This window comes from Bufo bufo, chromosome 9, assembly GCF_905171765.1.
Source record: "Bufo bufo chromosome 9, aBufBuf1.1, whole genome shotgun sequence".
Lineage (NCBI taxonomy): Eukaryota > Metazoa > Chordata > Amphibia > Anura > Bufonidae > Bufo > Bufo bufo.
Window position 1 is genome coordinate 220,102,904 of NC_053397.1, and position 24,996 is coordinate 220,127,899.

Genomic DNA, 24,996 nt, shown 5'->3' on the forward strand with positions numbered 1-24,996 from the left:
TCTCACGCCAGTTCATACAGCAGGCTCTGACATCAGCATTGGCTCCGGTGATGCAGGATCTCACGGAGATCAAGAGCGACGTGAAACACATTGGCCACCGGGTGGAAAAGCTAGAGCACAACCAGGCCGCCATATTAACTTTTGCTCATACCTTGGGTGAAAATAATGCAGCGTTGGCTTCCTCACTGGATACTGCATTCGCCCTAATAGAAGACCAAGAAAACCGTAGCCGTCAGAAAAATATCAGGCTACGTGGTCTCCCAGAGCTGGTGCCTCATGAAGCATTACGTGAAGCGGCCGCCGCCATTTTTTCGGGCCTACTAGGATGAGAGCGTGCAGCAGAGATTTGCGTGGAGCGTATCGACAGAGCATTGAAGCCGAGACCAAAAGACACAGACCCACCGAGAGACGTGGTGTGCGGTCTGCTGCGATACACCGACACAGCGGCTATTCTCAAAGCAGCCAGAGAGCAGAAGGAGCCCATCTATGAAGGAGCAAAGATCCTATTATATCAAGACCTGGCACCCTCGACCCTAAGCAAGCGGAGAATCCTGAGGCCGCTCACGGACCACCTAAGGGCACTCAAAATGCCTTATAAATGGCTTTTTCCGTTTGGGTTAACCTTCTCCTCAGAGGGCAAGAGATGTACGATACGCACACCAGCGGACTTACCAGCAGCATGGTCTCTTCTCCAGACGACTCCATTGGACATACCATCTTGGCTACCATCAGCCGACACAGGAGTCCCACTGCCTGAACTACCCGTGGAGCAGAGGTGGATCAAAGCAGCAAGTAGAAGAAAATCTAACATTAGGCCTTAAAGCTGCAAGCATTGCCTAATATCACCCTCTTTGCACATCAATGGCATCTGTTGGAAGCGGGAAAACCGGCCTAGGCCACACAATGGGCGTTTCTGATGTTTCATGCTGCAAGTATACTGCAATGCCATATATGTCTGCTTTATGCATAGCCTTATGTGAGACGCCCAGCCGCTGCCTCGCGACCGAGTACCCAGAAGGGCCTTGGCTGTGATGCCGCGGATGGGCCGCTCCATGGCGGGTTAACAGAACCACTGCTGCTGAGGTGGACTAATCCACTCAGGTTCAGGTTTAGAGAACGTAAATACTTTTAACATATTTGCTGCATTTAATAGAGTCCTATGTTCAAAGGGTATGTTAGTTTGCTTCCTAACATTTGCACTATGATATGGTACTGTCAAGTCAGAGTGTGGCCCTAGGCCGGTCAGGCTAGGATGTTAAGGCCTCTTTCACACTTGCGTTGTCCGGATCCGGCGTGTACTCCACTTGCCGGAATTACACGCTGGATCCGGAAAAACGCAAGTGTACTGAAAGCATTTGAAGACGGAAACGTCTTCCAAATGCGTTCAGTGTTACTATGGCACCCAGGACGCTATTAAAGTCCTGGTTGCCATAGTAGTAGTGGGGAGCGGGGGAGCGGTATACTTACAGTCTGTGCGGCTCCCGGGGCGCTCCAGAATGACGTCAGAGCGCCCCATGCGCATGGATGACGTGATCCATGCGATCACATGATCCATGCGCTTGGGGCGCCCTGACGTCACTCTGGAGCGCCCGGGGAGCCGCACGGAAGGTAAGTACACTGCTCCTCTGCTCCCCACTACACTTTACCATGGCTGTCAGGACTTTAGCGTCCCGGCAGCCATGGTAACCATTCAGAAAAAGCTAAATGTCGGCTCCGGCAATGCGCCGAAACGACGTTTAGCTTAAGGCCGGATCCGGATCAATGCCTTTCAATGGGCATTAATTCCGGATCCGGCCTTGTGGCAAGTGTTCCGGATTTTTGGCCGGAGCAAAAAGCGCAGCATGCTGCGGTATTTTCTCCGCCCAAAAAACGTTCCGTTCCGGAACTGAAGACATCCTGATGCATCCTGAACGGATTTCTCTCCATTCAGAATGCATTAGGATAATCCTGATCAGGATTCTTCCGGCATAGAGCCCCGACGACGGAACTCTATGCCGGAAGACAAGAACGCAAGTGTGAAAGAGCCCTAAGCTGTTTATACTATTTCATCCTGTTTGCCATGGCTCATGTGACGGGTTGGCTTTCCCCCCCTGTATTGCCACCTGCCCTCAGTCCTACATGGCACTCACCAGGGAAATACTGGCGCAGTCCTGGTGTAAGCGCCTTAGAACAGGCTGGCTTGGGCCATTCGCGCTTTGCCTTTTTCTGATGGGCTGCGCGTTAGGCACAAGTCACCCGACCAACGTGTTGGAGATTTACTCCACTTTTCAGTTGCTTTTAATGTTTTCCTTGTTATTTCGTTTCCCTGGTCACACACATGATTCTGAACCATTGCTCGCTCTAGAGATTCTACCTAGAATATACCATGGCATTGATTAAATGTACATCATTTAATGTCAGAGGGTTTAACACCCCGCAGAAGAGGTCACAAGTCATAAGGATGATGAAAAAGTTGCATACTGATATCTGTTTTCTGCAAGAACTGCACTTTAAGTCTGGGCGTGTGCCCACCCTCCCCAAGACATATTTTCAGCGTTGGTTCACTAGTGAATGGAGCAGGGCGTCTAGGGGAGTAGGCATCGCCATATCTAAGAAAGTCCCTTTTCAATTGATTTGTAAACAAGAGGACCCAGATGGGCGCTATGTATTTGTGAAGGGCTCAATTGGTACCCAGGTAGTGACACTTGCCAGTTTATATTGCCCTAATAGGGGACAAGCAAAATGGCTTATCAACACTCTGAAGACGTTTGCTTCCTTTGCGGAAGGGATAAGACTAATAGGAGGAGATCTCAATATGACACTAAACCCCTTAGTAGATGCATCTGATGGCACTTCACAATTAACTCAGGCGGTCTTAGGCAGGGTAAATAACTACCTGGCAGATGCCAACCTGGTGGATTCGTGGAGACTGCTTCACCCTGTCGACAGGGACTTTTCTTTCTTCTCAGCCCCGCATAACACCTATAAGAGGCTGGACTATGTCCTGATCTCTGGCAGCTGTGCGGACAGGCTGGAGCGGTCCACCATCGAACCCATTACGGTTTCTGACCATGCCCCAGTGACTATCTCACTCCGATTCCCAACATTGCCAATTCATGCCAGACAATGGCGGTTAAATGAGACACTTTTAGATAAACAATCGGACCTGAATAATCTGGGTCAGAAATTGGCTCTTTTCTTTAAAGAAAACTGCACGGAAGGAATGCCGCTCACAACCGTATGGGAGACGCACAAACAAGTCATGAGGGGGGAGCTCATTGCGCTGGGCAGCAGGGTCAAAAGGGACAGACAGGAGCACTTAAATAACCTACTGAAGCAAATTGCTGATATCGAATCGCTGCATAAGCGGTCCAGAGCTATAGACGCCAGAGATAAACTAAACATCTTACGTAAACAGCTAACAGATCACCTAAATATAAGTTATGCGAAGACATACCAGTACTCGCAGTTCCGCTTTTACTCCCATGGAGATAAGGGCACTAAACTCATGTCCTCTTTGCTTAAACAAAAGAAGGACTCCATGTTTATAGCAGGTATTGACACTAAGGATGGCACTACCCTACATAAAACGTCAGATATAGCCATGGAGTTCCAAAAATTTTACAAGGATCTATATGGTCTTCCAGAGGAAGTAGCAGGATCCACAGCAGGAAGAGATACCCTGATAGATAACTTTCTAAGCCATCTGCAGCTACCCACTTTAACCGAAGTGGAAGGCCAAGCTTTATTGTCACCTGTTACAGAGGAAGAGGTCACCAAACTACTGGGTTCCATGCCACTAGGGAAAAGCCCGGGCCCAGACGGCTTCCCAGTGGGTTATTATAAAAAATTCTCAAAAGAGCTAGCTCCCCACTTGGCTGCCTGGTGCAATGAGCTCCTGAAAGGTTCCCAGTTACATAAGCAGTCCCTTGAGGCCACAGTTACTATCCTCCCCAAACCAGGGAAAGACCCTAAATTGTGTGGCAGCTATAGGCCAATCTCGTTGTTAAACGTTGATGTCAAGGTCTGGGCGAAACTTTTAGCAAACAGAATTAGTGCTCTTCTCCCTAAACTTATAAACCCTGAACAAACAGGTTTTGTACCTGGCAGGGAAGGGCGTCACAACTCGTGTAGAATCCTGTCCATCATGCAGTTAGCTATTAAAAAGAAAATCCCCCTGGTCCTGCTGGGTATAGACGCGGAGAAGGCCTTTGACCGGGTGAATTGGACCTATATGATGAGTACTCTGCAAAAGTTTGGTTTTCCTCAACAGTTCAGAAACGCCATTATGTCACTGTATGGCGACCCAAGCGCCCGGATCAGAGTTAATGGCACCCTGTCGCCTCCCTTCCCCATAAGGAACGGGACGAGGCAGGGCTGCCCGTTATCACCTGCTTTGTACATTCTAGTAATGGAAACATTACTACAAGCTATTAGGGAACACCCAGATATCAAGGGTATTAAATTGGAGAACAGCTCCATTGAGCATCTTAATGCAGCATATGCAGACGACCTTTTGGTCATGGTGTCCAACCCGGTCGGGGCCTTCCCGCGTCTGTTATCCCTGTTCGAGCAGTATGGACAGGTGTCCAACTTCAAAGTGAACCACACAAAGTCAGAGGCAATGAACGTGTCCGCACCAGCCAATCAGATCAGTCTACTTAAATCCAATACTCCCTTTATATGGCAAACGTCTCACCTGTCCTACCTGGGTATCAAAATTCCCTATAAACTGGATAAAATATTCCAACTAAATTATGCTGCATTACTGAAAGATATCCAACAGCAGTTACACACCCTACGGATTCCGTATGTATCGTGGATGGGCCGGAAGAATATGCTGAAAGCATTTATTATGCCTAGACTATTATATGCCATGCAGATGCTGCCTGTCTTTCTTCCCTCTTCCTTCTTTACGCAAATCAGACGACTCTTTAGCACGTTCCTTTGGAGGGGGAGGGGAGCGAGACTAGCACATCGCACGCTAATACTAAGGAAAGCTCAGGGTGGTATGGCCTTACCTGATGCGCAGCTATATTATAAAGCCATACACCTGAAGAGGTGGTTACATATTCATGCCCCTTGGTCCAATATCTTAGGCAAAGAACTAGAGATTGCACAACTTGATAGGAAGCAGAGAGCGGGTTTGTGGAGCCTGAACTCCTCTTCACTACATTCACATGTGCTGCTTAAAGGCACAGCGGGTGTCGTTAGATATCTGAATAAGGATAAAAACCTGCTCCTTGCTCCGTCATCACTGATGCCAGCCGACCTTGCTCCATTCCTAGTTAGACCCAATGCAGATAATGTACCACCAGCATGGAACAAAATACACTCCTATACTATAGAAGAATTCCTAGATGGGGCATCAAGTGCTCTTCATGCCCAACACCCCATAAACAACGTTCTGTCATCTTGCAACTTTCTAGATACCATTGAATTTAATTCCGTTAGTAAACCATTACTAAAAGACAGACAGAGCAAAGCAGAAACCAATTGGTTTGAGAAACTGATGCATTTAGAGTCGCCCCCTAACAAACTAATATCTAAACTATACTTAGCACTTAATGGCCAAAACCCTGTAGGGATCCCACATTATTTTAAAACCTGGGCCACAGAACTAGATCTAGATTTCTCAGAAACTGATATTATGCGTATCCATGCACACTCTCATGGATTCTCCAGATGCGTGAGAGTACAAGAGCATTCATACAAGTTACTAACTCAGTGGTATCACACCCCGAAACAACTATTCACTAAAGGTCTCAGCAATTCTGACCTGTGCTGGAGGTGTGGGGAGGGGAGTGGATCGCAAACACATATATTTTGGGCTTGTCCAAAAATACGCGAGTATTGGGAGGGAGTATCTGAAGTAATAGATAAAGTCATGAATAGACACATCCAGCTATCGCCAGAATTGGTGCTTCTCTGGCTTCCCACTCCAGGCCTGTCTCCATCCAAATCAAGCTTGCCTACACATCTAATACAAGCCGCGAGGCTTCTAATTCCACAGAAATGGCTCAGTAAAGAACCACCTGCACTCCCACATTGGGAAATAAAAGTAGACCATATATGTAGAATGGAGGAACTGGCTGGCTGGGAGATCAGACGGCACGAGAAATATCTTAAAACTTACAGGAACCAGAGTACAGACTCTCAGGTGCGATAAGATGTTAGAGAAGCAATCTATACAGCCGCCTTATTATAATCTCAATCCATGACCACCAAAATCCAGCAATGTTTGGTAGAGCGTGTATAGACAAAGCATATATGAGAAGCATTTGAAACATGTGTGTTCAGGAGGGTCTCCCTTAGGAGGCCTCACAATCCCAATTCCCTTCCATCCCAAGTTGAAGGACTATTGTCCCTTTTTCCTCCCCCCTGTATCCCTTTTTTCTTCTGGTTGGAACTTTCCCTCCTCCTACAGATACTGGCGGTAGGGGTAAATATTAGTTCACTTCAGGAAACAGTTATCCTAATACCCACTGACATATATACTTCTTAATAAAGCTTACTTATGCATGATACAATTATGCTATGGAAACAAGACGCTTCACAGGATCTAGGTTGGTCGAGAAATCCTTTATATAGCACACACTATGTTAAATCTTACAGCGACATAACTCAATGAACATTGTAAAGGAATGCATGCTTTACTCCTAACTAAGTACGCTATATATGTGATGCCTTTGTCTTGTATGGCAAATTGTGAAGTTGGAATGTTCCGACATTGTTTTTATTCTGCTACTTTTATCAATAAAAAGAAATTTGACAAAGAATATAACTACTATAATACTGGTCCTATGTACAAGAATATAACTACTATAATACTGGTCCTATGTACAAGAATATAACTACTATAATACTGCTCCTATGTACAAGAATATAACTACTATAATACTGCCTCCTATGTACAAGAATATAACTACAATAATACTGCCTCCTATGTACAAGAATATAACTATTATAATACTGCTCCTATGTACAAGAATATAACTACTATAATACTGCCTCCTATGTACAAGAATATAACTACTATAATACTGCCTCCTATGTACAAGAATATAACTACTATAATACTGCTCCTATGTACAGGAATATAACTACTATAATACTGCTCCTATGTACAAGAATATAACTACTATAATACTGCCTCCTATGTACAAGAATATAACTACAATAATACTGCCTCCTATGTACAAGAATATAACTATTATAATACTGCTCCTATGTACAAGAATATAACTACTATAATACTGCCTCCTATGTACAAGAATATAACTACTATAATACTGCCTCCTATGTACAAGAATATAACTACTATAATACTGCTCCTATGTACAAGAATATAACTACTATAATACTGCCTCCTATGTACAAGAATCTAACTACAATAATACTGCTCCTATGTACAAGAATATAACTACTATAATACTGCTCCTATGTACAAGAATATAACTACTATAATACTGCTCCTATGTACAAGAATATAACTACTATAATACTGCCTCCTATGTACAAGAATATAACTACTATAATACTGCCTCCTATGTACAAGAATATAGCTACTATAATACTGCTCCTATGTACAAAAATATAACTACTATAATAATGCCTCCTATATACAAGAATATAACTACTATAATACTGCTCCTATGTATGATAATATAACTACTATAATACTGCTCCTATGTACAAGAATATAACTACTATAATACTGGTCATATGTACAAGAATATAACTACTATAATACTGCTCCTATGTACAAGAATATAACTACTATAATACTGCCTCCTATGTACAAGAATATAACTACAATAATACTGCCTCCTATGTACAAGAATATAACTACTATAATACTGCCTCCTATGTACAAGAATATAACTACTATAATACTGCTCCTATGTACAAGAATATAACTACTATAATACTACCTCCTATGTACAAGAATATAACTACTATAATACTGCTCCTATGTACAAGAATATAACTACTATAATACTGCTCTTATGTACAAGAATATAACTACTATAATACTGCCTCCTATGTACAAGAATATAACTACTATAATACTGCTCCTATGTACAAGAATATAACTTCTATAATACTGCTCCTGTGTACAAAAACATAACTACCATAATACTGCTCCTATGCACAAGAATATAACTACTATAATACTGCTCCTATGTACAAGAATATAACTACTATAATACTGCTCCTATGTACAAGAACATAACTACTATAATACTGCCTCCTATGTACAAGAATATAACTACTATAATACTGCTCCTATGCACAAGAATATAACTACTATAATACTGCTCCTATGTACAAGAATATAACTACTATAATACTGCTCCTATGTACAAGAATATAACTACTATAATACTGCTCCTATGTACAAGAATATAACTACTATAATACTGCTCCTATGTACAAGAATATAACTACTATAATACTGGTCATATGTACAAGAATATAACTACTATAATACTGCTCTTATGTACAAGAATATAACTACAATAATACTGCCTCCTATGTACAAGAATATAACTACTATAATACTGCTTACTATGTACAAGAATATAACTACTATAATACTGCCTCCTATGTACAAGAATATAACTACTATAATACTGCTCCTATGTACAAGAATATAACTACTATAATACTGCTCCTATGTACAGGAATATAACTACTATAATACTGCTCTTATGTACAAGAATATAACTACTATAATACTGCATTCCTATGTACAAGAATATAACTACTATAATACTGCCTCCTATGTACAGGAATATAACTACTATAATACTGCTCCTATGTACAAGAATATAACTACTATAATACTGCTCCTATGTACAAGAATAAAACTACTATAATACTGCCTCTTATGTAGAAGAATATAACTACTATAATACTGCTTACTATGTACAAGAATATAACTACTATAATACTGCTCCTATGTACAAGAATATAACTACTATAATACTGCTCCTATGTACAAGAATATAACTACTATAATACTGCTCCTATGTACAGGAATATAACTACTATAATACTGCTCCTATGTACAAGAATATAACTACAATAATACTGCTCCTATGTACAAGAATATAACTACTATAATACTACCGCCTATGAATAAGAATATAACTACTATAATACTGCCTCCTATGTACAAGAATATAACTACTATAATACTGCTCCTATGTACAGGAATATATATATATATATATATATATATATATATAATAGTTTCTTTCATTTCACTACTGTATCCGTTTGCTGACTTAAGTTTTTATGAAATTCTTAGCTAGATGCTTATTTAAAGGGGTTACCTTTAGTTTTTTCGTTTTTAAATCTAAACTACGTCCAGATTTACAAGGAGCGTCCTATAATGATGTATATCCCCTTACTGGACGAGCGCTGCGCTCTACAGTCTAATTCCCTTGTGGGAACTTCTTCGATCATGTGCCATTTATTGGGCACAATATTCTAGCCTTGTTTTAACTTATAATGTTCACGAGTTGCGTCTGCGCTGTCAGGCAGCCTTGAGCGGAGACATCTCACAGCTCCCGAGGCTGCCTGACTGCGCAGGCGCAACCCCTGTAGATTGAGGGTTGAGACTTGACTAGGATAATTGTCAGGATTGTAGGCGTGCTGCCGCATGGTCAAGTTTTCTGATGCAGTTTTGGAACCCTAAAACCAAGAGTGAATTAAAAAAAGAAGTCTCATATTATTCTCATTAGGGTTAGTTTTGCAGGACGCCAATTTACATCTTGGCGTATTTTTGGAGTGTGGAGCAAAACCAAAATACCCAGAGGAAAACGTGCAAACACAAGGAGAGCTTACAAACTCCGTGCAGGTGTGACCCTTGGTGGGATTTGAACCTGAGACACTAGCGCTGCAAGGCAATGGTGCTCACGCCTTATGCTGCCTAGTGTATATAAGTGATAAGCGCTATAACAGGAGCTTGTATCCTACAAAAATAATGGACTTACCCCTTAACGTTAAACAAAGTAACCATATTTACCAGCTTTCTCATTCTGCCATTTGAATCCCGGATTCTGAATTCGATTGTAAGCTCAATGGGTCAGACTGTCTCCGTCTGTGTACTGCACTGCTCCCCATCATGTTTGCAGTGTCTCCCTCTGCTTTAGCCGCCCCTTTTCCTCCACACAACAGCTAACATGTAATTTATAATCCAGTTACCGGTACAAAGCTAATTTATTCATCCTGATGAATTCCAGCAAAATAAAATGTTCCAGTAAATCAAATCCTGAGAACCTCCACAGGTCAGCGCTCAATTAGAGGTTGTAGTTTGAGAAGGCATTTCATTAGAAATCACATTAAATCTACTTACCGCTTTATAAAAATGACATCTGCCCCCCCCCCCCTTACATTTACTTAAATCATTCACTTAAAGATGTAAAACCTTTCTTTTTTAATTCCTGACAGTTCCGGGTGCAGTTTTCTAATCCGCAGACAGGTGGCGCTGTTCTCTGTGACTGATTCCTAGGTGCTCATTTGCCCTCTTTGTCTCAGCTGCAATGGTTTAGAGGGGCGCATGGGTTACACAACCCCATTTTTTTAATACAATTTTAAGAATTTGTAGTTAATAGGGGGGAGGGTCTCTAATTCAGGACGCTCATCTACGAGCTGTAATGGGAAGTAGTGAGAATGAGCATCTCTCACTCTGGAGGACCCAGCATATTCATGTGACTAGTGCTTTTCATCACAACTGTGCAATGCTTCATTTCCCCAGTGGTGGCGCTGCAGGGGGATTGAACACTTGCTGCCAGATTCCTCCACAGATCACAGCTGATCGCTGCAGGGCATCAGGTGATTGGCTTATTGTTGGGGAGCCTCTAACCCCAACAACCCCTCTATCCCCTTAAAGTAATACAGGGGTCACTGAAAGAATAAGAATTTGACGTTTTTAATGGCGATTGATAACTTCCCTAATTTTTAAGATTTGCAGCACATCATAGACTAATTCCACTAAGAATTGCTCTTTAAAGAGGGTGTCCACTTTTTTAGAAGGATGCCCATCAGTAAACCAATTGTGTGGTGTAATGCTTCTAGGAACCCAGTACTAATATTAAAGGAGAACTTTGACTTCCCTACAGTGCGCCCACAGGTGAAATGAGGTATTACACACACTGAGATCACGGGGCAATGCACAGATGTGATGGGCTTCCACACTGGCTAATAGATGAGGGTCCGGAATGGGGGTCCTCAGACGTGATGGGTCTATCATAGCGAGAGACCCTGGATAATAGATGAGGGTCTTGAGTAGAGGGGGGGAGGGGAGCTCAGATTTCAGAAAAGGATATTTGAAATGTGTTTTCTAAACCAGACAACCCCTTTAAATGAGAAATCAACGATTATTTATTTTTATAAAGGATCTATCAGGGTCAATAAGCTACTGATTCTCAGTAGTAATGGGTTAAATAACAGACCAAACCCTTCAACACCGATCTATGGCTTGTCACCTCCACAGAGGCATCAATATATTGACATTTAAAGGGGTTTTTCAGGATTAAGTATTGATGAGCTATCCTCAGGATAGGCCATCAATGTCTGACCGATGGGTGTCTGACTCCTGGCCCCTCCATTGATCTGCTGCTTGTAGGGGCCACAAGCCACCACATTGTATAACCAGCACAGCGCCATACACTGTATAGTGGCTGTGCTTGGTACTGCAGCTTTAATCCCATTCGCTTGAGTTCTTGGTGCCTCTATGGACGTGAAGTTTTGTATTAATTTGGGAGCATGCACCAGTTTGTGAGCCGGTCAGGTGAGGCTTCTGGTTCCCGGCATCTCTGTAGCCCAGTCCATCCATGGCGGCCTGCACTGGGACACGTTCTGCTACATGACCTGTATTACTTTCGGTGACTTTAATCTCTCTGTGTTCTTTAAGGTGTTTCCACCAAATTCTGGAATATTTATATGAAGAACGACGGTCTGGAGGAGAATCATGAATTCTTAAAAGTTATCCTGAGGACACCCAAAAATGCCATTCTGGGCAAGATTACTGAAGCCACTGTCGAAATAGTGGATCCAAGACAAGGTGAGGCCGAGGTCTACTCATCGATTCAACCAACCGGGTGAATTCTGCACCTACATCTCTGGTTACAGGCAAAAATCATGACCCTTGGCTCAGTATGAGCTGATACCCGAGGTTAATAGTGGTGACTTCTGTCTACATTTATTTATTTTATGCACTTATATAGCGCTACTATATTTACAGACATTAGTATCACCATTGGGGCTCGCAATCTAAGTACAAGTTCCTTCGGTATCGCAGACCTTGGGTATTTTCTGTATGACAAGTGCAGCAGTTTTGCACCAGGACACCAGTTTTTAACTATGGATTCCTTAGGCCTCTTTCACATAGTCAGTATTTTGCATCAGTATTTGGTCAGTATTTTTAAGCCAAAACCAAGTGTGGAACCTACAAAGAAAAGGTATAATAGAAATATCTGTTTTGGACCCACTCCTGGTTTTGGCTTACAAATCCTGATGCAAAAATACTGACCAAATACTGAAAGAGGCCTTAAAGGGATTTTCTAGCTGTATGCAATTAATCCTAAAAGGGGTTCTTCATCCTTCAAAAAATATTCACTGACTTATTTGAGTTCTTTTTGGTACATGCTCATGTAAAGTCATTCCGTGACCCTTCTGGAGCTGTATACTCCCCGGATCAGTGATTTTAACCCTGTATGCCCTCTCAAATCTCCCATCACCCAGAATATGAAGCGGCACTGATCATGTGACGAATCCTGAACTGGCCCCCAGTCTGATGCTATGACCAGAGCTGTGGCTTACCATCACCCAGGGCAAAGGTCCATTTTTCTGCCCTAGCCCTGTTTCTAAATAGTCTGATCAAGGCAAAGTGGCTTGTTGGCGGCCCCACTGGCACTCCGCACCCTGGGGGCACATTCTCCGGTTGTCTCCTCTTAGCTTCGCCCTTGGCCCAGGCTCTGATACTATAGTGGGCCCTGAAGGTCCGGGAAAAAAAAAATTGGAGCCAATAACTTGCCACTAGGGTCTATTAATTTGATTTAAGACCTGTAAGACCTTATAGATGATATTGAGGTTGGGCCTCGAGAATAAATTCCTCTGATGGGCCCAAAGATCCTCAGTCCAAGACTCCTTGGGAGGATGTACAATGGGTGGTTAGAACCAAGGCCAGGGTGGTAGAGGAAAGGGGAAGAATGGGAAAAGTAGTTTTGAGCACTGAGACAGCCTAGTATGAGAATACTAATTTTTACAAAAATGACACAGGAGGCACGTGAGTGTGTGCCCATACCATACAGTGTTTTTTTTTGGAATACTTTTTGGAAGACGGAATACTCTTACAGCTTGAAGGTTGGGTTTAATTGTATCCAGTGTAGACTTCAGACTGATACATTTGACCTGCACTGATACATTGTAGCCAACTATCAACACAGGAGAGAGAGTTCTGCAGCAGCAGTTTGGCTTCTGGTACTGGCGGTGGAAGAGGACATGGCAGCCAGGATGGATCTTCTGGTCCCCCCCACAATCTTGACAAGGGGCCATACCAACAACAGAGGCGGTCACTGTCCCATAAAATGAAGGATAGGGATTGTGATAAAGCCTCTTTGGGCACCACAAAAGATTGAAGTCATGAGCAGTCTGTGACTACTAAGGCTACTTTCACACTAGCGGCAGGATGGATCCGACAGGCTGTTCACCCTGTCGGATCCGTCCTGCTGCTAATTTGCCGTACCGCCGGACCACCTCTCCGTCCCCATTGACTATAATGGGGACGGGGCGGAGCTCCGGCGCAGCACGGCAGTGCACGGCGAAAGGCCGCCGGACTAAAAGTACTGCATGTCTGACTTTTTAGTCCGGCGGCCTCTCACCGTGAACTGCCGTGCTGCACCGGAGCTCCGCCCCGTCCCCATTATAGTCAATGGGGACGGAGCGACGGTCCGGCGGCACGGCGAAATAGTGGCAGGATGGATCCGACAGGGTGAACAGCCTGTCGGATCCATCCTGCCGCTAGTGTGAAAATACCCTAAAGTGTCTGCATCCATATGACAACACTTCTTGTGCAAGGGAACCTCATTCTTGCCATAGGGACATGGGGCTTCATAGCAAAGAATCAAAAGCCAGCTACCCTTTTTCTAACACAGATTGGAGAATAAAAGCAGAGATCTAAATGGTGGTTAGGAAGCCTGATGTCCCTATGATAAGGCCGAGCTGCCAGAGTATAGTGACAGGAAGGGCTTTCATAGTAAACAAGCTATTGTGAGAAGTGTTACACTATTGATACAGTGATTTGCACAGATGACTGATCCACCTGCAGAACAACTCTGACTCTCCTTCACTGCCTCTTAGGTGTGTTCAGTGTCGCCCCCTATAGGCTGGAATCACACAGTGCAGTTTTTGAGCCAGGAGCGGATCCAGAAAGAATGGAAAATATAAAGAAAAGATTTGCACTTCTCCCTCCTGCTGGATCCATCTTCTGGCTTTGGTTCTAAAACTGCATAAAGAACTGCATGTGTTTTTGCAGCCATCCAGAGATTAACTGAACGGTCTTGATTTTACCTTTTTTTCCTAGTTTTAAGTGATTTACGCTTCTTAGGGCTTTGGATAGATGGAGCTGCAACACTTAGTTACGGTTTAATTCATACAGGCCAGAATCTGGGTGAAAAGTGACACCTAGTGGACAAATGTGATAAAACAGCATGTTCCTGGCGAAAGTGATTGAAGGGATTGTGCCCTCCAAGAACACACTTTACATAAAGGCAGGCCCTATTGATGCTATGGAGCCTATGGATGAGGCCACCATACTTCAAATAGGCCTCTTCTCCTTTCCCTTGGGCTGTTATAACCCGTATTTATCTCTTGCATGGAGGAAAGAGGACAGTATTCCACTTCCCAGGTGTGACAACCACCTTTCTACAAGCACCTTCTTCTTTCTGTGCCGCTCTGAAGCATGGGGTTCTGGCACAGTGCTGGTAGTCTAGAACTGTCCCTCTGAATCCAGAACAGGAGTTGCACAACTTTGACCTCTTGGACTGACAATGGCGTCAGGTTTGCCTTGTGACCTGTTCAGCGCCATCCCCATTCTACCTGTGATCGGCTCCAAAACTGATAGAAACACCCATTTCATGCATGTTTTCCCAAGGCCTCACCTGTTTTTCAGTCCAGTTAGGCCTCATGCACACGACCGTTATTTGTTTTCGCGTCCGTTCTGCCGATTTTAGCGTTCCCATTCATTTCTATGGGGCCGTTGAAAATGCGGATAGTCCCCCGTTTGTTATCCGTGGTCCGTGGTTCCAGTCCGTCAAAAAAATATAACCTGTCCTATTCTTGTCCGCGAAAAATGGTTTGAGGACCCATTCAAGTCAATGGGACCGCAAAAAATGCAGATGCACAACCCTATGTCATTCGCGTCCACGTCCGTTTTTGTAGAATCAGTTGCCTGGTGATCCTGGGTGGGGATATTAAAATTACACTTTTATTACCTTCCTTTTTTTGGAGCCGGTCCGCCAAAAAAAACGGAAACACGGCGGAAACAAAAACAGTAACGGACAACGGAACAACGGATCCCCAATTTGCGGACCGCAAAAAAATTGAGGCCTTAATGGGACTTTTGGCAGGTATGTGTACACACGCTTAGGCCTCATGCACACAACCGTTGTTGTGTTCCGTGTCCGTTGTTCCGTTTTCCGTGATTTTCTGCGGACCCATTGACTTTCAATGGGTCCATTGAAAACTCGGAGAATGCACCGTTTGTCATCCGCATCCGTGATCCGTGTTTCCAGTCCGTCAAAAAAATAGGACCTGTCCTATTTTTTTTCACGGACAACAGTTCGCGGACCTATTCTAGTCAATGGGTCAGTGAAAAAACACGGAGGCACACAAGATTGTCATCCGTGTCCGTGATCCGTGTCCGTTTTTTTCCTATCATTTTCAAGGCAAACTTTTCATGTCTGGTGATCCTCCAAAAATCAAGGAAGACACACGGAAACAAAAACGGAAACGGATCACGGAACAATGGAACCCCGTTTTGCGGACCGTGAAAAAATACTGTCGTGTGCATGAGGCCTTAATGGGACTTTTGGCAGGTATGTGCGCACACGCTGAAGGGCATGGTCACACTGGGCAGATACACTGAGGATTTTCCGTCCTTCCGTAATACAGTAGCAGCAAAGTGGATGAGATTCAATGTGGTGCAGACGTTAAACCCGCAGCCTGTCAGTTTGTGTCGCAGATTTTCTGTATAAATTTCAGTCTTTGCATCTCATAGAGAGGATCCTGCCGCAAAAATCTGCAACAAATTCCACCGCAATTTTACACCCCGTGTGCATGCGCCATCATAAGTCATCTATCCTACTGTCATGGCTGCAAAATCCAATCTGAGATGGCCTTGGTCAACACAACCCATAGGGTTCATCTCTCATTTGTCAGGATTTACACCAATGATCCTCCTTTTTAATGAAGACTTTGCAATATTCCTTTAATTAGGTACATGTATGACCATGCAGATCTTAGTGGCGGGGGGTGGGGCTATGACAACCTGTCCTTTCAGGAAAAGATGATGATTGCCACTTTTAAAGGTGTCCTTTTTGGTTAGAAGGAAGCCCACACGATAAGGTGATCATAGGTTGTTTGGCTGCTGGGACTTCTTCCAGCAATCAGCAGTGATCTGCGGGCGGCTCGGAGCAAGTAGTTATTTTTCCTGCAGTGCCCCCACTGGTGAAATAAAGTATTGCTCATTTCTCCTTGAAATCTATGGTCTGTTCTTGCAAAGCATGGACAGGGTGAGTCCTCCAGAGACCAGAGATCCACTCTTCGTACCTGCTCTAGCTAATAGATGAGGGTCCTGAATGGGAGACCCCTGCACTCTGTTTTGCCATTTTCTTCGCAGTCTCTTCTTTTGTAATGAAATATTGTATTTATTCACCTACATAGGTCGATGCGGGAACCAGGATTCAGAACCAGAGAGGATCTTCTACCATGCCATAGTCGGCAGCTCCAGGGGACACCAACCAATTACTGATGGAGGAAGAGAAGGAAGACTAGCCTCATCTCCAAAGATCACCCAGATCCTCCTGCCCAACCCCCAGGTGTCTGACCCCTCTACCCACCCTGGCAGCAAGCGGTCTTATCAGCGGCCCGGACCACAGAGGCGGTTCACTGGAAGCAGCGTCCTCGTACGTTAATTTAACTCTCTGCATTAATGATGGTAGGAAGAAATGAGAAGGTATAAGTCATTCCTAATTGATAGTGTTCTTCCCAGCAAATGAAAAACTTCTATGGATTATTGCACAAATCTAATTATCTAATTAAGCTGCTTCAGGTTTGGTAAGTGGTTAAAATAAATTGAGCTTGCCGCTGACATTCCCTCTTAAGAGCGCTCGGTCCTCGGTCGGCGATTTAATTAGCGCAGCCTGATGAAGATGACACGACTTTGGTGATGAGATTAAGACCCTTATTGAGGGCTTGGTAAAAAAAAAAAAAAAAAAGCAGATTTAGGTCCCAATAATTCAATATTGAGGAAGATGGAGCTTTTACAAGTCTTGTCTCCCTACATCCAGGGTTACAGAGGCGGCGGAAAAAATGAACAACCCTCAAAAGGTGATTCTGAGAGACCCCATAGATGACACCTACAGATGTAGCATTGCTTACTGGAGATCATCACAGGCTCTCCATCTTAAAGGGGTATTCCCACCTTGTAAAAAGGTATGGTGTAACCATGGGGCTGGGATGGCCGACGTGCGGCTCTCCAGCTGTTGCAGAACTACAACTCCCAGTATGCCCAGTAGTTTTACAACAGCTGGAGAGCCGCAGGTTGGCCATGCCTGCCATAGGTATGCCATCCCTCTATGATTGTGGGAGGTCCTACATCTAGGACCCCCACAGAGATGCTGTTGTTTCTGTGCACATCAGCGCTCACATCCAGGTCCCATTCACTTGCATGGAGCGGTCCCCTGCACAGCCAGGTGGCCTGGGGGCTTCTGTGCAGGGAAAGGGCTTGTTCACACGACCGTGCCATGTCTTGCGGTCCGCAAATTGCGGATCCGCAAAATACATATGGGGCCCGTGTGCCTTCTGCAATTTGCGGAACGGAATGGACATCCCTTTATAGAAATTTCTATTCTTGTCCGCAAAACGGACAAGAATAGGACATGACTTAGAATTTTTTTTGCAGGACCACGGAACGGAGCAACGGATGCGGACAGCATTGAAGTGAATGGGTCCACATCCAAGCTGCAAAAAATGTGGAACCAAACCACGGTTGTGTGAATGAGCCCAAAGACTGTGAATCAGCACCTTGAAGGCTCTTGCACATGACCGTATGTATTTTTGGGTCAGCAAAAACCGAATCCACAGAAAATACGGATGGCGCCTGTATGCATGCCGTATTTTGCAGAACAGAACAGCTGGCCCCTAATAGAACACTCCTATCCTTGTCCATAATGCGGACAACAATAGGACATGTTCTATTTTTTTGCGGAACGGAAATATGGAAACGGAATGCACACGGAGTAACTTACGTTTTTCTGCAGACCCACTGAAATGAATGGCTCCGCATACGATAAGCAAAAAAAAAAATGGAACGGACACGGAAAGAAAATACATTTGTGTGCATGAGCCCTGACGCTCAGGACTGCTGTGGACCCCAGAAGTCTTATGAGATGAGAATTCCCCTTTAAGGCCCATTTACGCGAGCAGATAGTTAGTCTGATTTGCACGCTGACGAGCGAGCGCGCATAATAATCGACAACAGGTGAAGAGATTAGCTACAAAATGCTTGTTACTTATGTGGAAAATCATTTATTGGAAAATAAGCCTACTCAGTGAATAGAATGCCAGAGATACGATGAGCACTGACACAGACATGGCAGTAGGGGATACCAGGCCATATGATATATTTGTGGATTCTGCAGCGGACTACAGAACATGTGGATGGGGTTATGAACAGGCCACCCACACTCATGCAGAAATGGATGTGGATTGTGAACTCCATGGCTGCTCATGATGTGATTTTCATGGGGTGAAATCTGCCGTGAACCCGCAGCAGATTTTTGCTGTGGATACTAAAGGTATCCCATGTGGGTACCCATCCGTGCCTCTGACCCAAGGTCGGATCCAGGGGTGCTGAGGTAGCAGTCACACCCACAGTTGGTGCCTGAAGGGACCCAAAGGCCCCTCTGCCACGTAAGAAGGCTCCAGTGTTATACAGGTCCTTCTCAAAAAATTAGCATATTGTGATAAAGTTCATTATTTTCTGTAATGTACTGATAAACATTAGACTTTCATATATTTTAGATTCATTACACACAACTGAAGTAGTTCAAGCCTTTTCTTGTGTTAATATTGATGATTTTGGCATACAGCTCATGAAAACCCCAAATTCCTATCTCAAAAAATTAGCATATTTCATCCAACCAATAAAAGAAAAGTGTTTTTAATACAAAAAAAGTCAACCTTCAAATAATGAAGTTCAGTTCTGCACTCAATACTTGGTCGGGAATCCTTTTGCAGAAATGACGGCTTCAATGCGGCGTGGCATGGAGGCGATCAGCCTGTGGCCCTGCTGAGGTGTTATGGAGGCCCAGGATGCTTCGATGGTGGCCTTAAGCTCATCCAGAGTGTTGGGTCTTGCGTCTCTCAACTTTCTCTTCCCAATATCCCACAGATTCTCTATGGGGTTCAGGTCAGGAGAGTTGGCAGGCCAATTGAGCACAGTAATACCATGGTCAGTAAACCATTTACCGGTGGTTTTGGCACTGTGAGCAGGTGCCAGGTCGTGCTGAAAAATGAAATCTTCATCTCCATAAAGCTTTTCAGCAGATGGAAGCATGAAGTGCTCCAAAATCTCCTGATAGCTAGCTGCATTGACCCTGCCCTTGATAAAACACAGTGGACCAACACCATCAGCTGACATGGCACCCCAGACCATCACTGACTGTGGGTACTTGACACTGGACTTCAGGCATTTTGGCATTTCCCTCTCCCCAGTCTTCCTCCAGACTCTGGCACCTTGATTTCCGAATGACATGCAAAATTTGCTTTCATCCGAAAAAAGTACTTTGGACCACTGAGCAACAGTCCAGTGCTGCTTCTCTGTAGCCCAGGTCAGGCGCTTCTGCCGCTGTTTCTGGTTCAAAAGTGGCTTGACCTGGGGAATGCGGCACCTGTAGCCCATTTCCTGCACACGCCTGTACACGGTGGCTTCCGCAGGTCCCCCAAGGTCTGGAATCGGTCCTTCTCCACAATCTTCCTCAGGGTCCGGTCACCACTTCTCGTTGTGCAGCGTTTTCTGCCACACTTTTTCCTTCTCACAGACTTCCCACTGAGGTGCCTTGATACAGCACTCTGGGAACAGCCTATTCGTTCAGAAATTTCTTTCTGTGTCTTACCCTCTTGCTTGAGGGTGTCAATGATGGCCTTCTGGACAGCAGTCAGGTCGGCAGTCTTACCCATGATTGCGGTTTTGAGTAATGAACCAGGCTGGGAGTTTTTAAAAGCCTCAGGAATCTTTTGCAGGTGTTTAGAGTTAATTAGTTGATTCAGATGATTAGGTTAATAGCTCGTTTAGAGAACCTTTTCATGATATGCAAATTTTTTGAGATAGGAATTTGGGGTTTTCATGAGCTGTATGCCAAAATCATCAATATTAAAACAAGAAAAGGCTTGAACTACTTCAGTTGTGTGTAATGTATCTAAAATATATGAAAGTCTAATGTTTATCAGTACATTACAGAAAATAATGAACTTTATCACAATATGCTAATTTTTTGAAAAGGACCTGTAAATGGTACATGGTAGATGCAGAGATGTTTCATTGGGCCACAGAAGTTTCCTAATTGTGGAGTGGGGGTGCTACCAACCTGAGGGGGTACCCCACTTTGCTCAGGGTCCCTCTATAGTGTACTATTTCTAAGAGCTCAGCAGGAACCATCCAGTTGGGTCACCTGCTGCAGATACATTGTATCTTTCTTGTTTATTTTTAAAAGGGCTATTGTCGCTACATTGTTTATAGCTTGTGTTTTGTTGGTTTAGTTTCAGGGGATGACATCAAATGACGCTCCGCAGAGCAGCAGCACAGGTGACCTAAGGCTGGTCAGAGCACCCCTTAACATGTCCACTCATTCTGAAGAGCGCCCCCTGCAGGATTCTGCTATACAGCATTCAGAGCACCTGGCAAAGCAGGTAATTATATGGGAAATCTCCAAATGAACATATTTTGGTTTGTTATTGGCTGATATTTTAGGAAGTCATAGGGGGCATCCCTGGTACCAAATGACTCTAAAGGGGGTTCCTTTTCCTGTAAATAAAGGTTTCCCATTATGTCATGATAAGACCAGCAACATACCTGATCTCTGCTTGCTGTCAGTGAATGGGATAATTGTAGTACACATCCAGAGATAGGGATGAGCTAACTTCGGATGAAACATATACTACAGTATACTTTCCTCTGTAGTATATACACAGTATACTTTCCTCTGTAGTATATATACAGTATACTGTCCTCTGTAGTATATATACAGTGTACTATCCTCTGTAGTATATACAGTATACTGTCCTCTGTAATATATATACAGTATACTGTCCTCTGTAGTATATATAATATACAGTATATTGTCCTCTGTAGTATATATATACAGTATACTGTCCTCTGTAGTATATATACAGTGTACTATCCTCTGTAGTATATACAGTATACTGTCCTCTGTAATATATATACAGTATACTGTCCTCTGTAATATATATACAGTCCTCTGTAGTATATACAGTATACTGTCCTCTGTAGTATATATAATATACAGTATATTGTCCTCTGTAGTATATATATACAGTATACTGTCCTCTGTAGTATATATACAGTGTACTATCCTCTGTAGTATATACAGTATACTGTCCTCTGTAATATATATACAGTATACTGTCCTCTGTAATATATATACAGTCCTCTGTAGTATATACAGTATACTGTCCTCTGTAGTATATATAATATACAGTATATTGTCCTCTGTAGTATATATATACAGTATACTGTCCTCTGTAGTATATATACAGTGTACTATCCTCTGTAGTATATACAGTATACTGTCCTCTGTAGTATACATACAGTATACTATCCTCTGTAATATATATACAGTCAGGAGGGGTCAGGAGGTGGCTGAGAGATCGACACACCACTCAGGGTATGCTTATCCTTTTCTTTTAATCACCAAGTCTGTTTATCCTCACATTTGTCTCCATTTGCCAATGCTTGGGGCTTAATTTCTTGAGGTGTCCTCTGTAGTATATATTTACAGTATACTGTTCTCTGTAGTATATATATATATATATATATATATATATATATAGTATACTGTCCTCTGTAGTATATATACAGTATACTGTCCTCTGTAGTATATATATATAGTATACTGTCCTCTGTAGTATATATACAGTATACTGTCCCCTGTAGTATATATATATAGTATACTGTCCTCTGTAGTATATATACAGTATACTGTCCTCTGTAGTATATATATATAGTATACTGTCCTCTGTAGTATATATACAGTATACTGTCCCCTGTAGTATATGTGTATACAGTATACTGTCCTCTGTAGTTTATAATGTACTGTCCTCTGTAGTATATATACACTGCGTGCAGAATTATTAGGCAAATGAGTATTCTGACCACATCATCCTCTTTATGCATGTTGTCTTACTCCAAGCTGTATAGGCTCGAAAGCCTACTACCAATTAAGCATATTAGGTGATGTGCATCTCTGTAATGAGAAGGGGTGTGGTCTAATGACATCAACACCCTATATCAGGTGTGCATAATTATTAGGCAACTTCCTTTCCTTTGGCAAAATGAGTCAAAAGAAGGACTTGACAGGCTCAGAAAAGTCAAAAATAGTGAGATATCTTGCAGAGGGATGCAGCACTCTTAAAATTGCAAAGCTTCTGAAGCGTGATCATCGAACAATCAAGCGTTTCATTCAAAATAGTCAACAGGGTCGCAAGAAGCGTGTGGAAAAACCAAGGCGCAAAATAACTGCCCATGAACTGAGAAAAGTCAAGCGTGCAGCTGCCAAGATGCCACTTGCCACCAGTTTGGCCATATTTCAGAGCTGCAACATCACTGGAGTGCCCAAAAGCACAAGGTGTGCAATACTCAGAGACATGGCCAAGGTAAGAAAGGCTGAAAGATGACCACCACTGAACAAGACACACAAGCTGAAACGTCAAGACTGGGCCAAGAAATATCTCAAGACTGATTTTTCTAAGGTTTTATGGACTGATGAAATGAGAGTGAGTCTTGATTGGCCAGATGGATGGGCCCGTGGCTGGATTGGTAAAGGGCAGAGAGCTCCAGTCCGACTCAGACGCCAGCAAGGTGGAGGTGGAGTACTGGTTTGGGCTGGTATCATCAAAGATGAGCTTGTGGGGCCTTTTCGGGTTGAGGATGGAGTCAAGCTCAACTCCCAGTCCTACTGCCAGTTTCTGGAAGACACCTTCTTCAAGCAGTGGTACAGGAAGAAGTCTGCATCCTTCAAGAAAAACATGATTTTCATGCAGGACAATGCTCCATCACACGCATCCAAGTACTCCACAGCGTGGCTGGCAAGAAAGGGTATAAAAGAAGAAAATCTAATGACATGGCCTCCTTGTTCACCTGATCTGAACCCCATTGAGAACCTGTGGTCCATCATCAAATGTGAGATTTACAAGGAGGGAAAACAGTACACCTCTCTGAACAGTGTCTGGGAGGCTGTGGTTGCTGCTGCACGCAATGTTGATGGTGAACAGATCAAAACACTGACAGAATTCATGGATTGCAGGCTTTTAAGTGTCCTTGCAAAGAAAGGTGGCTATATTGGTCACTGATTTGTTTTTGTTTTGTTTTTGAATGTCAGAAATGGATATTTGTGAATGTTGAGATGTTATATTGGTTTCACTGGTAAAAATAAAATAATTGAAATGGGTATATATTTGTTTTTTGTTAAGTTGCCTAATAATTATGCACAGTAATAGTCACCTGCACACACAGATATCCCCCTAAAATAGCTAAAACTAAAAACAAACTAAAAACTACTTCCAAAAATATTCAGCTTTGATATTAATGAGTTTTTTGGGTTCTTTGAGAACATGGTTGTTGTTCAATAATAAAATTAATCCTCAAAAATACAACTTGCCTAATAATTCTGCACTCCCTGTACAGTATACTGTGCTCTTTTGTGTTAATTACTTTACACAGTTTAGTGTCATCTGTAAATTAATATTTTACTGTGCAAGCCTTCTACAAGATCATTAATAAATATATTGAAGAGTATAGGGCCCAATACTGCCCCATAAGGTACCCTACTAGTGACGGTAACCCCTCCAATACTGACCCCGGAGGTACCCCACTAGTGACAGTGACCCCTCCAATACTGACCCGGAGGTACCCCACTAGTGACAGTAACCCCTCCAATACTGTCCCCGGAGGTACCCCACTAGTGACGGTGACCCCTCCATTACTGACCCTTGAGGTACCCCACTAGTGACAGTGATCCCTCCAATACTGACCCGGAGGTACCCCACTAGTGACAGTAACCCCTCCAATACTGTCCCCGGAGGTACCCCACTAGTGACGGTGACCCCTCCATTACTGACCCTTGAGGTACCCCACTAGTGACAGTGACCCCTCCAATACTGACCCGGAGGTACCCCACTAGTGACAGTAACCCCTCCATTACTGACCCTTGAGGTACCCCACTAGTGACAGTGATCCCTCCAATACTGACCTCTGAGGTATCCCACTAGTGACAGTGATCCCTCCAATACTGACCCCTGACATACCCCACTAGTGACGGTGACCCCTCCAATACTGACCTCTGAGGTACCCCACTAGTGACGGTGACCCCTACAATACTGACCCTGGAGGTACTCCACTAGTGATGGTGACTCCTCCAATACTGACCCTTGAGGTACCCCACTAGTGACAGCGATCCCTCCAATACTGACCCCTGAGATACCCCA

General features: G+C 43.5%; 1 protein-coding gene across 2 annotated transcripts in view; it reads left to right on the forward strand.

Annotated features, from left to right (window-relative positions):
* Positions 1-24,996, forward strand: part of LOC120979517 (FRAS1-related extracellular matrix protein 1-like) — a 221,425-nt gene that overhangs the window by 179,692 nt on the left and 16,737 nt on the right. The window contains exons 30-32 of one of the 2 annotated variants that reach the window (XR_005774308.1): positions 11,906-12,055; positions 16,936-17,177; positions 21,040-21,183. Coding sequence is in view for 1 of the 2 variants with exons in the window: in XM_040408315.1 (XP_040264249.1) it covers positions 11,906-12,055; positions 16,936-17,177; positions 21,034-21,183 (542 nt within the window). In the remaining variant the exon portion in view is untranslated. Of the gene's footprint in view, positions 1-11,905; positions 12,056-16,935; positions 17,178-21,033; positions 21,184-24,996 lie in introns of both variants that reach the window. The other variant, XM_040408315.1, reaches the window with a different exon arrangement.